This window comes from Suncus etruscus, chromosome 16 (assembly GCF_024139225.1).
Source record: "Suncus etruscus isolate mSunEtr1 chromosome 16, mSunEtr1.pri.cur, whole genome shotgun sequence".
NCBI lineage: Eukaryota > Metazoa > Chordata > Mammalia > Eulipotyphla > Soricidae > Suncus > Suncus etruscus.
Window position 1 is genome coordinate 65,684,497 of NC_064863.1, and position 15,099 is coordinate 65,699,595.

Sequence of the window (15,099 nt, forward strand, 5' to 3'; positions counted from 1 at the left end):
GTCTCCCTTTCCCATTCATGTGCCTGGACTCCTACTAAGCTTCTCCCCGTCACCCCACAAACAGCCCCTGGAGACATAAAATTTATTTCCCTCTACCTCTCTCCTTTTTCCCTAGCTTTGTCATACATGGACACACTAGAGATGTCCTTTTCAGCAGCATACAACAGATCACCTGTGTTTTGCATTTGGCCAAAGACCACATGACTTTTTCCTCTGTTCTCCTTTCCTTCCCTTGTGAGCCTAGAAGAGTAAGTGTAGGCACGTAGATTAGCTTAGAGTATTGGGTAATGAATCCCAAGAGGCCAAGCAAAGCCCAAATAAAGCCCTTTCACCCACCCTTCCCTGAACCAAATATTCTGCACCCAAGTCCATTTATAAACTAGTTCCTGTGCTGAGAGCCTGCTAAAGAACAGCTCCTAGGCTGACAGTCATGTGTCTCTCTGTTTCAGCTCCTCCACCAGTGACCTCTCCAGCTATGACCATGCTTATCTGAGGCACAGTCCTGACCAGTGCAGCTCACAGGGGAGTATGGAGAGCCTGGAGCCCAGTGGAGGATACCCAGCCTGTCATCTGCTTTCTCCAGCCAAGTCCACCAGCAGCATTGACCAGCTCGGCCACATCCACAACAAGAGGGACTCGGCTTACAGCTCATTCTCCACCAGCTCTAGCATCCTAGAGTACCCACCCCCTGGCGTCTCTGGCCGGGAACGGTCAGCCTCCATGGACACCATTTCTGCTCGAGGAGGTCTGCTAGAAGGGATGAGGCAGGCAGACATTCGCTATGTCAAGACAGTGTACGATCCCCGGAGAGGTATCTCTGCAGAGTACGAGGTGAATTCTTCAGCCCTGCAAGGTAGGGAGATCCGGGCAGCAGCAGATGGTCAGAGTTATGACAAATGTTCCAATAGTGCATCTCGGAGCAAAGGTGCATCGCCTCCATCCTGGAGCCATCAGCAGAATCCTTGTTCCTTGGAACTGGCCACGGACAACTTGCCTCCTAAAGTGGGTGCTCCCCTACCCCCAGCTCGGAGTGACAGTTTTGCAGCCCTTCGGCACAGGGAACGTCCCAACTCTTGGTCTAGTCTTGAGAATAAACGCTTCTGCCGGCCTCAGGCCAACTCTTCAGGCTTGAAATCATCCTTCATGGAAGAGCAGTTGCACACAGTTGTGGAAAAAAGTCCGGAGAACAGCCCTCCAGTGAAGCCCAAGCATAATTACAACCAGAAGGCCCAACCAGGCCAGCCTCTACTGCCAACTGGCATCTACTCGGTCCCTTCTCCAGAGCCACATTTCGCCCAGGTGCCCCAGCCTTCCGCGACTGCTAATGGCACCCTCTATCCGGCACTGGCCAAGGAGAGTGGATATGTAGCCCCTCCAAGAGACAAGGCGGCTCTTCTGGATGAGAATGGAAACCAAAATGAATCCAGTCGGCCTGGCTTTGCCTTTTACCAGCCCCCGGAACCTGATCCTTTGGCCCCAGGAGAGAGAAAACCTGAACCATCATCAGTCAAATATATTCCCTACAAAGTCCATTTCCCTTCAGTGCCAGAAAACGAGGAGGATGCCTCTCGGAAGAGACATGTTGTGCCTCCCCAAGGCCACAGCCCGCATGCGGGGGAGAGGAAGGGCATGCAAGGCCACAATCCTTACTCCAACTACCGCACCCTCAAATCCCCTCCCGCCGTGGCCTGGCAGGTGGGGGAAGACAAGAAGTCACCCAGAACCGAAGATCAGTGGGAGGGGACTTTCCCTGAGGACCACAATGCCAACCTCCAGCAGAGGCCAGAGAGAGAAGGCCTCCACCAGGGCCTGCCTGTCAACTTGGGCAGGAACAGGTCTACATTCTCTTCTCTCCAGAACATTCCCGAAAGCCTAAGAAGACAGAGCTTTCCAGAGGTGGGAGAAAGAGCCCCAGAGGGCTACCGTGATGGCCGGCTCCCCAGTGCAGAGTTCACCAAGGCAGAGGAATCTGCGAGGCAGGGCGGCTCCGATCACAGGAGCCATCTGGACAGGCCGGTTTCCTATCCAAGGCCTGAGGGGAGAGCCGCTGGAGCCTTGGCTTCATTCCCAAGCTCAGACCCGAGGTATGAGGAGCCACCACCACCACCACCTCAGACATCCTCCAGTCTGAGCAGGAGGCGCCTCAGCCCGGGTGGCTCTGCGGCCCTGCAGGGCTTTCAGTACGGGAAGCCCCATTGCTCGGTGCTGGAGAAGGTGAGCAAGTTCGAGCAGAGGGAGCAAGGCAGCCAGAGACCCCTGAGCGTGGGCAGCAGCACAGGCCACGGGCATCATCACTTCAGACCCTCCAGGACACTCAGTGCCTCAGGAGGTGACTTCGAGGAGGCCTCAGCCCACAACAACATCCAGGCCTCTGAGTCCACCAAAGCCTCCCAGGGCCTTGAGGAGGCGGTTTTCCAAAACGGAGACTCTTGCAAGCAATCCGAAGTTTCTTGGCAGCCTTGTGGCCAACAGCCTAGGCGGGGTGGTGTCGACCTAGACACCCCTAGCCACAGTGGGGAGCAGCCTGGGAGGCGTGAGGCCCGGTTGCTGCGCAGCCAGAGCACCTTCCAGCTCTTAGGGGACCACGGCGAGGAGGCTGAGTGGCCAGAGGGCATCGGGCCCCCAACAGCGCTGCTCGAAGCCCCCTTGAGCCGGGCCTACCGCAACAGCATCAAGGACGCGCAGAGCCGCGTGCTGGGCGCCACCTCCTTCCGACGGCGGGACCTGGAATTGGGGGCGTCCGTGCCTGGCACCGCACAGGCACAACGGGCCTGGCGCCCGCGCCCCGCGTCCGCCCACGTTGGGCTCCTGCCAGCCTCGACGCCCTCTCCGTCTCCGCACACGCCCCGCGAGCGCCACAGCGTCACCCCGGTTGACAGCTACTGCGCCGGTGACAGCTACGGTGCCGGTGACAGCTACGGTGCCGGTGACCCTGGCCGGCAGGCGGCCCGCAAGGGGCCCCGTCGGCGCTTGACAGCCGAGCAGAAGAAGCGCTCCTATTCGGAGCCTGAGAAGATGAACGAAGTGGGCATCTCCGAGGAGGCCACCCCGGCCACCCCGAGGCAGGGCTGGCGCGGCCCCGATTGCTCCTCCGTGGCCGATCGGCGCCGCCTGTTCGAGCGCGGAGATTCTGCCTCTGTCCCCGCCGCCGCCGCCACCACCGCCAAGGCCGGCTCGACGCTCAGCCTGTCCGGGCCCGAGCTGAAGCAGTTCCAGCAGAGCGCGCTGGCCGACTACATCCAGCGCAAGACGGGCCGCCGCCCCTCCGCCGCTCCCCCCGACGGCCCCGGCCTGGCCCCGGCCTCCAGCCTCTGCTCGCTGCTGCGGGAGCCCGGCTCGCAGGCCCGCCGCGAGGCCTCGGCCGCCCCCCGGGATCGCAGCAGCTCTTTCGCCGGAGGACGCCTCATCAAGGACTGGCGCCGCGTGGCCCCGGCCCCCCGGGAGCTGCCCCCCGGTGCCCTGGCCCCCGGTGGGCCCCGGCTGGAGCGCAAGCCCGCCCAAGTCTCCGCCCGGGCCGCCGCGGCGCGCAGGGCCGGCAAGTCCATGTCGGCCGAGGACCTGCTGGAGCGCTCCGACGTGCTGGCCGTCCCGGTGCATGTGCGCTCGCGCTCGTCGCCCATCGCGGAGAAGATGCGTCAGGTAGGTGCAGGGACCCAGAAGAGCTCTGTCTAACACGGCTGCTACCCCAAATGCTCCACCCTTCAGTTTTACTTTTTGGTTTTCGGGTCACACCTGGCAGCGCTCAGGGGTTCCTCCTGGCTCTACACTCAGAAGTCGCTCCTGGCAGGCTTGGGGGACCACATTGGATGCCGGGATTCAAACCACTGACCTTCTGCATGCAAGGCAAACACCCTACTTCCATGCTATCTCTCCGGCCCATGAAGAAGAGTTCTGAGGGTTGTTTTTTCTCTGCCCCAATCTAGACACACATTCTCTCTCTCTCTCTCTCTCTCTCTCTCTCTCTCTCTCTCTCTCTCTCTCTCTCTCTCTCTCTCTCTCTCTCTCTCTCTCTCTCTCTCTCTCTCTCTCTCTCTCTCCCCTCTTCAGTTTTACTTTTACATGAAGAAGAGTTCTGAGGGTTGTTTTTTCTCTGCCGCATCTACACACGCATTCTCTCTCTCTCTCTCTCTCTCTCTCTCTCTCTCTCTCTCTCTCTCTCTCTCTCTCTCTCTCTCTCTCTCTCTCCTCTTCAGTTTTACTTTTACATGAAGAAGAGTTCCGAGGGTTGTTTTTTTTTCTCTGCCCCATCTTCACACGCGCACACACACACACACATTTTGGTTTTTGGGCCACATCTGGTGCTGCTCAGGACTGACTCCTGACTGAGCTCAGGGCTCACTCCTGATGGGCCTCGGGGGACTATATTGGCTCCGGGTGCCAGTATTAAAATTGCTGCGCTTGCAAGGCTATGCATCTTTCATGCTGCACTGTATTTCTGGCTCCTCTTCCCCATTCTGATAACCTTTACAGAGATGACTTTAACTGTAGAGCAAGAAATATCATTATATAGGGCCGGAGAGATAGCAAAGCGGTAGGGCATTTGCCCTGAATGTGGCAACCCCTAGGAGGGACCCGGTTCGATTCCCTGACGTCCCATATGGCCACCCAGCCTACCAGGGGCGATTTCTGAGTGCAAAGCCAGGAGTTAACCCCTGAGAGCTGCTAGGTGTGGGCCAGAAACCAATCAATCAATCAATAAATAAATAAATATGTAAAATATTTGGGAAAAAATATCATTATATAATATGAGTCTCCAATATCTTAGGCAGTTATGTATATATAGTTATATATACATTTATATGCATATATATGTGTGAATGTACATTTATATACATAGAGCTTTTTATGCAATAGCTATTTTGGGGAGAGGTTGTTTTGTTTAGCCTTATGAGAGAAATTTCAGATATTTTATATACAGAAACATCCAGAAATGTTTTCACCCACATAAACCCACTTACCCACAGATACACAATCTACAGAGGTTGTATTCCTGGGCCTCCAATAACTACTGTCCACCATCAGAATACAGAGTTCTGGGCCAGAGCAATAACATAGCAGTAGGGCAATTGCCTTGCATGCGACCAATTCCGGCATTCCATGTGGTCCCCCAAGCCTGCCAGGAGTGATTTCTGAGCAGAGCCAGGAATAACTAACCCCTGAGCACCACCAGGTTTGCCCCACCCCAATAAAAGAATACAGAGTTCTTTTCCATTCCTTGTCCTACCACTAAAACAGTCAAAACCCATATAGATGACTAGCAGTTTCAGCTTTTTCCTTGGTGGACATCAATAGCTTACCAAGGATTGTGAAACATTTTCTTCATTTATCTCACCAAGCTCTGAATATAGGAATGCTCAGGTGATTGGGGCTGGAAAGACAACACAGCAGAAAGGGCACTTGCCTTGCACACAGCCGACTGGGATTTGATCCCCAGAACCCCTTATGGTTCCCTGAGCACTTCCAGGAATGTTGAGCCAGGAGTAATACCCCTGAGCATGCTGGGTGTAGCCCAAAAACCAAACCAAACAACAAACAAGAAAGAAAAGGAAATGCTTAGGTGAAAACCAAATTACATATATAGCTTTTTCTTCAATAGTTGGATAGATGTATTGATTATTTGCTCACCTCATACTAAGATATTTAATGTGGGGCTATGACACAGAGGAGAAATACTTTGAAATGAAATATTTTAATCTGTAGTGTTACTTTGCTCCTACAAATTGGGAAACTGGATTCTCATCCACACTATAATTGTTCCTGAGCTTGCTTCTGACCTTCTCCCACACAACAACCAGAACAACAACCAGTTCTGGCTGATTGTTGACCATCTGACAGATGGTCCATCTGCTTGCACAACTTCTTCATATCTGTCATTCACCTTATTATGAAATAAAAGCAAAACTATTCCCCCACATAATTATTAAAGATGCTGACTTTGTTTTATGTTTTTTTCTTTTTTGGGTAATGTTCATGAACTTAACTATTATTTTTAAGCTTTGCTGGAGAGGTCAAATGACAGTTTTTGCCCTCATAGCTTCTGAGAAATTAAGTGACTAACTACAGACCATTTAGCTAAGTGAAATCCAAAATATAGTCTCTGTTTCTGGCTACTTCAGTCCACAGCATCTGAACAAATGTTATCATTGCTGACAGCCATGTGAAAGTGGTGCAGGGTTTTATGAACTTTTGATGGGACTCAGCTCTTTTTTTTTTTTTTTTTTTTTTTTTTTGACAGTACTCAGGAATTACTCCTGGCTCAGAAATCGCCCCTGGCAGGCACGGGGAACTATATGGGATGCCAGGAATTGAACCACTGTCAGTCCTGGGTTGGTCATGTGCAAGGCAAACGCTCTACCACTGTGCTATCTCTCCAGCCCCTCAGCTCTTTGGTAAAAGGACAGTTTTTTGCCTCTCTAACAAAGAAAGTCATTTCCTCTCTTTATAAAGTGGGTCTGAGATAAAGACAATGGAACTGGCTTCTGCAGAACCCCAAGGCCCACTCAGATATCGCACTGGCTCAGGCTTATCCTAAGTTGCCTGTGCTCCTCTCTGAAGCAAGCAGACTCTCATCACTACTGCTTTCACTTCTCTTCATTTGAAAGATACAGTCATAGATCAGAGGGACATCATTGATGGACCTTAATGGCACATCAAATTACTGCCAGCTATCTACTTTCCTTGGCATTTAGAATTTGAACCTTTTAAATAGATGGGCCCTGCAAAGCCTCAGAAAAATCTCCAAAACACTCCTCCCTGAGAGAGAAATTTATACTTTCTATTATATAGGTCTCAAGTATAGCAGAAAATTACTATAAAAAGAAGCCTTTTGAAGAAATGAGGTGTCTAGTTGGAAAATTTTTTTTTTCAGATGCTGAGTTAGAGGCTTCTCTGGTTCTTGTTATATTTTTAGTGGCCACAGTTTCTGAGATACAATAAGTTCACTGTCTGAGGGCATGAACTAACATGTACCAAGAGTCGATCTTTATGCATAAACCGTATCCTTCTATATGAAGATGTAGATGGTTTTGTTGACAATTAAGGCCCAGGTAAAGATGAGAGATATGTCTATGGATGTGGAGTGAGGTTTGGACCCTTATTGTTTAATTCCAGTCTTTATATCTCTATACTTTGCTGCCTCCTTGAATTAAGGACAGGGGGAGGGTTGCAGAATTTACCTCTTATATCTGAAATGTTTGTTTAGTGCATTTATTTTCACATTAATATTAATTAGTTTATATTATGCTATATATTATTAATAATAAATTCCCATTAATACATATTGATTACTGTTATTTACATTACAAATATATTTCCAGATTTTTTCAAATAGATGCCTGATTCATTTTAGCAGATACTTGAATCAGATTCCAAAGTAGATGAGTATTGTTCTTCACTTTTCAATATTGAAGGAGATATTAGTATATTTAACTCAATCTAAAATAAGAATGAAAATTGAGATTTAATAGACTTGATAGTGTTTATGTTTTTGTTCTTGGTCCACACCTGGTGGTGCTCAGGGGTTACTCCTGGCTCTGTGCCCAGAAATCACTCCTGGCAGAGATGCCAGGAACCAAACCCATGTCTGTCTTGGGTTGGCCTTGTGCAAGGCAAATGCCTTGCTGCTGTGCTGTCACTCCAGACCCCTGATTTGATAGTTTTTTGTTTGGTTGGTTGGTTTTTGGGTCACACTCGGCAGCGCTCAGGGCTACTCCTGGCTCTATGCTCAGAAATTGCTCCTGGCAGGCTCTGGGGACCATATGGGATGCCGGGATTTGAACCACCATCCTTCTATGTGCAAGGCAAATGCCCTACCTCCATGCTATCTGTCTGGCCCCTAGACTTGATAGTTTTTACTGTGCTATGTCTAATGAAGAGTTGGAATTGGCAATTTTTTTTTGGCATATTTCTTGATCTGTTGCCAAAAGTTATATACAATTAACAAAGCAAATAGACATTTAAAAAATGTTAGTATAACTTTCTGGTATTTCTCATATACTCTGCTTTTTTCAAAATTGCCTACTATTTATTAAAGAAATGAAGTTTTTGAAAATAAAGCAAGTAAGTGCAATAGAAGTTTTTCCTATGTGGGCTTTTACTAAATGCAGAGGCATTTCCCATCTATTCAAACAGTATTTCTACTGACAGGAGATTTAGAGAGCTCTCTCAATAGTCTAATACTTGGTCTAACTTCTTTCATTTTATGCCACTCACATAAATATAAACTTAAGCTCATTCTGTAATTCAAAGGAAATGATAGAATGAGAAAATACATTTAAACATTACTGGATTAGGGGTTTAAGAAGACCAGAGGCTGTTCCAATTAATGATTGGCAAAGCTGCACATTCATGTCTACAGAAGGAATGGAGTTGGGGTGGGGGGAACAACTTGAAAAGGGGCCATACAGATTCATGGTGAGCAGGAATCCCCATTCCCTGGAGTGATATTTGAGCAAATCAAAAGACACATGGAATTCCTTTTTCTCAAAGCATTAAAGTCTAATTGCATCCAGCCCAGCCACCACTCAGTCTGTTAAAATTGCACAGAATGATCTTGGGCTTTGTTGAGATCCTGATTTGAATCCTGGCTCTTGCACTTACTTAACTTTGAGTAAAGAAACGTAACTTCTGTAAGCTGTAGTTACCTTCTTTCTGCCAGGACATGGAAAGAAATTACAGAAGGCATATGAATGAGATGCCTAACACAACTCCCGGCACATAATTTGGGGCCTGTAAGGTACTTAGCAGAGCATCTGGCACACAGTAAATACCCCATAAGGGAAAGCTGCAATTACTACTAATAATCATGTATATGCAGCCTCTTGAGGCCAATAGCCACCTTTGGCTCTCTTTAGTGCTTATTAGAATGTCTGCCATTGATAGGTTAAAATAATGAGAAAGGGGGTGCAAAGCAGTTAGTACAGTGGACAGAGTAGGTAATGAAATGAATTGCTGAAATTAACTTCAAGGATTATATATGGGCTTACTTTTTAAAAATTTTTTAGTAATAAGTAATTGAGTGTTTTTGGTTTACTTTTGGCTTGGGGGCACATCTGGGAGTGCTCAGGACTTACTCCTGCCTCTGAACTCAGGGACTATATGTGATACTAGAAATCAAATCTGCATTGGCTATGTACAAGGCAAGCACCCTATCCCCTAGACTATTGCTCCAGCCCAATTTTTTTTCTTATGGTTTTTGGATCACATCGGCAGCGCTCAGGGGCTACTCCTGGCTCTATGCTCAGAAATCGCCCCCGGCAGGCTCAGTGAACCATATGGGATGCCGGGATTCAAAACACCATCCTTCTGCATGCAAGGCAAATGCCTTACCTCCATGCTATCTCTCCAGCCCCGAGGCCTTAGGTTTAATCTATTCTAATAGTCCATCTGTGAGCATATTGGTTATTTGATTTATTTTTCATTATTATATTTCCAGTAGAGCAGATATTGTTAATTCTGGACATGATTATCATCAGAAATTGCTTAGAAGATCGCCCTTGTTAGGAGAGGTACTTGATGAAACAGACTGAACCTAAAGTGGGCTTGGGAAAGTTGGCCTCTGTGGTCCTGTTTCCTCTTGCAGTTGGGCCCAAAGTCCTTTCTGGGACTGAGAGGAGGAAATGGGATTTTGTCTAAGATTATTACCTTGGTGCTTGACACTAGGCAGCAATTCTCTAAAAGATGCTGATTCTGGGGCTGGAGAGATAGCACAGCGGTAAGGCATTTGCCTTAGACACAGAAGGACGGTGGTTCGAATCCCGGCATCCTATATGGTCCCCTGAGTGCTACCAGGTGTGACCCAAAAACCAAAAAAAAAAAAAAAAAAAAAAAAAAGATGCTGATTCTGCTTTCTGTCACCCCTTTGGTAAATGAAAATGCTTTTTTCTTGGTAATAACCCATTTGCCTTTCTTATGTTTCAAGGATGTGCTGCTTGGAGAAAGCAATGGCTTTGGTTTTGTGAAGGATCCATGTCATTTGGCTGACTCCAGCTCAAGGTATGTATTCATAGCACATTTGCTGTGGAAAACTAGCAATTAATTCCTCAGAACATTAAAAATAAAAATACCATTTCACCCAGCAGTTCCACTTCAGAGTTTGTAGGCAGAAGAATTGAAAATGGGGTCTTTAAGCAGCATTTTCCTTTTTTTGTTTGTTTGCTTTTTTGTTTTGTTTTGGTTTTGTTTGTTTGTTTTCTTGTTTGGGATCACACCCACCAGCGCTCAGGGCTTACTCCTGGCTCTACACTCAGAAATTGCTCCTTGCAGGCTCGAGGGACCATTTGGGATGCCGGCATTTGAACCATCATCCATGCAAACGCCCTACCTGCATGCTCTCTCTCCGGCCCCTAAGCAGCATTTTCATAGCCATGTTTATAGCATCACTGTTTACTATAGTGAAGAAGAAGAAACAAACTATATGATAGAGGAAGAGGGAAATGAAATGTGGTTATATATGTAGCAGCATAATTGTCTTTCTTATAAAGGACAGGAAATGCTATCACATGCCACAGCATGGAGGAACCTGGAATAATGAATGAACTAAGTGAATAAGCCCAAAAGTCAAAGAAAGACATATTCCTCTGAGTTTGCATAGATGAGGTATCTATAGTAATTTAATTCATAGAAACATATAGGAGCTGGAGAGATTATATAATGAACAGGGGGTCTTGCCTTGCTCACAGCTGATTAGGGTTTGATTCCCAGCATCCCATAGGGTCCACCTGAGCACTTCTCGGGTATAGCTCAAAAATTGAAGAAAAAGGAAAAGGAAAACAAAACGAAAAAAAACAAAAAAGTAGATGGTAGTTATAAGGATTGGGGAAAGTGGAGAAAAGGATAAAGAGAATTTACAGCTTCAGGATATAGGATTTTAGATTTGCTAGATGAAAAGTTCTGGAGAGCTCTTTCCCAGCAATGCAGATAAACTTAAATATTTGGAAGTGTTAAAATGATATATTTTATGTTTGGTGCTTTTTGTGCATTTTCATTCTGGATCTGCACATGGGTGGTGCTCAGGGGCTGCTCCTGGCTCTTTGTTGTTCCTGTGCTGGGCCACGCTTTATTGGAGATCATACCTGGTCATTAGCAAATGAGATCAGACCTAGGTCACTTAAGTCTGTGCACAAGACTACACAACCCATTGAGCTTTCTTTTTTGTCCCCTATTTTGCTTTCTTTTTTTTTTTTTTTTTGATTTTTTGGGCCACACCCGGTAATGCTCAGGGGTTACTCCTGGCTATGTGCTCAGAAGTTGCTCCTGGCTTGGGGGACCATATGGGACACCGGGGGATCGAACCGCGATCCGTCCAAGGCTAGCGCAGGCAAGGCAGGCACCTTACCTTTAGCGCCACCGCCCGGCCCCCCTATTTTGCTTTCTACAATGAGATGCTAAGGAGGAAAAATTGTGAAGCTAACTATTCTCAAATTCCATCCTTGAATATTAGGATTATTGTACTTATCAACAGACATGTGCTTCTCAACTTAATTATAAAAGAGACTTTATTCTTAGTTCTTGAAAAAAAAAAAAAACATTAAAAATCACCAAAGAGATGCTTTTTCCACCAAACTAAATCAAATATTTATTGCAAGAATATACAGTTTTGGGCCCGGAGAGATAGCACAGCGGTGTTTGCCTTGCAAGCAGCCGATCCAGGACCAAAGGTGGTTGGTTCGAATCCCGGCGTCCCATATGGTCCCCCGTGCCTGCCAGGAGCTATTTCTGAGCAGACAGCCAGGAGTAACCCCTGAGCACTGCCGAGTGTGGCCCAAAAACCAAAAAAAAAAAAAAAGAATATACAGTTTTGAGAGCTAGAGTGATAGATAGTACAGTGGGTAGGACATTTGCCTTGTACATAGCCACTCAGTACTCAGGAGTGATTCCTGAATGCAGTGCCAGTAGATAGCCCTGAGCACTGCTGGGTGTGTTACCCGCCCCCCAAAATAAAAAACCATAGAGTTTAAGTATGGTTACTATAAATCATGCTTACATATAAACTAAAAGCATAGTTTATTTGGACTGCGTCTTATAAGAATTAGCTGTCAGACAATTTTATTATATGTTTCAGTGATACCACTCCTAAAAAAAACTCATGATACAAGATTAAATAATTGAAAGTCCCCAAATAAATTACTATCACATCAAGTTCCAGTTTTATTCAGGTTTTAATAGAGGATATTAAGTTTAAAAACAGATCCTGGGTTGGACAGATAGTACAGTGCGTAGGCTGTTTGCCTTGCATACAGTTGACCAAGGTTCAATCCTTGGTAGCCAGATGGTATCCTGAGCAGTGGCAGGAGTGATTCCTGAGTGAAGAGCCAGGAGTAACTCCATTAGCATCACCAAGTGTGTCTCCAAAACGAAACCAAAAAATTAGTTCCTATTGGGTTGGAGAGTGAGAATAACAGAAGGCATTTATCTTACATGTAGCTAAACCCGGATCTATCCCTGGCATTATATGTAGTTCCCTAACAGCACTGCCAGGAACAACTGATCTCTGAGCAACACTGGGCGAAGCAGCCCCAAAATAAAAACAGAAACAATTCTATCCTATAGTTTCTAAAGGCAGTGTTCCCAAGAGACATTGCTCCATAGAAATTCACTTTGGGGCCCGGAGAGATAGCACAGCGGCATTTGCCTTGCAAGCAGCCGATCCAGGACCAAAGGTGGTTGGTTCGAATCCTGGTGTCCCATATGGTCCCTTGTGCCTGCCAGGAGCTATTTCTGAGCAGACAGCCAGGAGTAACCCCTGAGCAATGCCGGGTGTGGCCCAAAAACAAAACAAAACAAAAAAATTCACTTTGGTGCCAGGAATGCCAAAATGAGTAAGACTGAGAGTAAAGAACATCTCCAGAAGTATCCAGTGGCCAGTCCTAGATAGAGAAAAGCTCTCAGTAAAGAAAATAGCTTTAATTGAAAAGGATCGGGGGCTGGGCGGTGGCGCTGGAGGTAAGGTGCCTGCCTTGCCTGCGGTAGCCTAGGACGGACCATGGTTCGATCCCCCGGCGTCCCATATGGTCCCCCAAGAAGCCAGGAGCAACTTCTGAGCGCATAGCCAGGAGTAACCCCTGAGCGTCACAGGGTGTGGCCCAAAAACCAAAAAAAAAAAAAAAAAAGAAAAGGATCTGGGTAGGGATGTACATGTATATGTGGGGTTGGATTGTTGCATATGAGAGACAGACAGGAATTTCCTGTAAGGAATAGCACCAGAAGGGGGGGGGGGGGCAGAGAGATAGCATGGAGGTAGGGTGTTTGCCTTGCATGCAGAAGGACAGTGATTCGAATACCAGCATCCCCCGAGCCTGCCAGGAGCAATTTCTGAGCGTAGAGCCAGGAGTAACCCCCTGAGCACTGCCAGATGTGACCCAAAAAGAACCAAAAAAGAAAGAAAGAAATAGCACCAGAGGAGTGAAATTTGGCTCAAGGCTTCTGTAACATTGCTTTGTCTGGCTCTTAAATACTTTGTGTGGTGGGTCTGGGTTGGGCTCTGGCTGTGGCTCTGTGAAGCTGTCATCTCCTGGAAGGGTTTGGGGACCTCCTTTGTATAATTTTTTTTAAAATGAGAACACAGGAAGACTAAGAGAAAGGTGTAAATAAACCCTCCAGGTTCAGCCTCCCATACAGATAGTTGCCAACCTAGAGGGAGCCAGCAGCTTCTCCCAGAGCTGTCCTAAAAACCTTAAGAACATTTCCAGCCTTACTGCCCTGAACCTACCCTGCTTCAGCAAGAGGTGGGACCTCTTCACTCTTTCTGTGGCGGTTATTTACACTTGGCCTTTGGGAGATCAGCCAAGGGAGTGGCAGGATATAGCTTCTGGGGTCCTTCTCTATCTCAGTACTGTTCCCCACTGAGAGTTTCCCTTTTTGCAGTGCCTTAACCCTGGTGTCTGTGTTCTGCCCCAGGTCACTCAGCACCGTGGAAAGAGGCCAAGAAGAAATACCAGTGTTCACACGTTGGAGTAGCTCAGGAGATGATCTCTCCATGACCAGCGACCGCGTAGGACCCTTGGACCATCAGCGACATGCTGGGAGAGTGCCTGGCCCCAGGCCGCTCCCCGTGGGAAGGCAAGGGCAGTTCACCGATCCCAAGGCTGTCCCTCTGCCACCGCCCTCCATCTCCCCAAGCTGCTGCTTGCCGGCTGCTGCTGACCCACCTCCCAGGAGAGAGGGGCAGGGCGGGCAGCGCTCTCTGCCCCCCTATAACCCTGCAAACAGCCACTGGAACAGTGGTTCTTGCCTTGCCCAGCCACCTAGCCCAGAGCAAGGGGTGCCAGGACACCACAGGAGAATGTCCCTGCCCCAGCGGCCTCCACCCTCCCGAGTGAAGTGGGCCCCCACAGTCACAGTCACAGTCAGGGAGGACAGCCTACCTGAGGAGTCCTGGCCATCCACATGCGCAGTCCTCCATCACAATAGGGGGCAGCAGAGTCTCCCGAGTTCCAGCAGCACTTCCGACCCAGATACACCCATTGGGGTACTGAGCACTCCAGGGAGGATCTCGCTGCACATTTCTGAATCGGTTCTGCAGGCCTCCCCTCCTCCTAGGGAGGACTATGATGATGAGGTGTTTGTGGGGGACTTGGCCCCCAATGCCACTTCCAGTCCCACCTTTGAGACTCTCCCCCCTCCCCCGCCTCCACCTCCACTTCCTCCACTGGACCAGGAAGCCCTGGACAGTAGCTTAGAGGACTTCCCGCCTCCTCCTCCCCAAGCTCTGTGCGAGGCACCACTAGACAGTGATGACTACTTGGAACCACTGACTAGGTGAGTACACAGCCTTTACAGGGAATGCAGACAACCCCTCTCTGCCAGGAGGTTTGCACACCCAGGCTTCCCAGATCCTTCTGGGGACTTGGAGGGTTTTGTATAAGTTCAGCTCCACGGTTGGGCAGAGTAGGTTTGTTTAGTAAGAGTGATTGTCAGCCAGGTGGTCACTGGGAGAACCCATGAGCAAGTTGTGAAGATGAAAGTCAAGGTCCAGGAGGACTAGAATACATCTCTAAACATGACATCTTAAAGAGTCCCCAATGGGGCCGGGCGGTGGCGCTAGAGGTAAGGTGCCTGCCTTGCCTGCGCTAGCCTTGGATGGACCGCGGTTCGATCCCC

The 15,099-nt window shown here is 48.1% G+C and overlaps 1 protein-coding gene across 1 annotated transcript in view; it reads left to right on the forward strand.

Annotated features, from left to right (window-relative positions):
- The window catches only part of SHROOM3 (shroom family member 3), a 366,880-nt gene that overhangs the window by 333,956 nt on the left and 17,825 nt on the right, over positions 1–15,099 (forward strand). Inside the window, exons 10-12 of the mRNA XM_049789876.1 lie at positions 450–3,639; positions 9,920–9,993; positions 13,897–14,757. Of these exons, the coding sequence (XP_049645833.1) occupies positions 450–3,639; positions 9,920–9,993; positions 13,897–14,757 (4,125 nt within the window). The remainder of the gene's footprint in view (positions 1–449; positions 3,640–9,919; positions 9,994–13,896; positions 14,758–15,099) is intronic.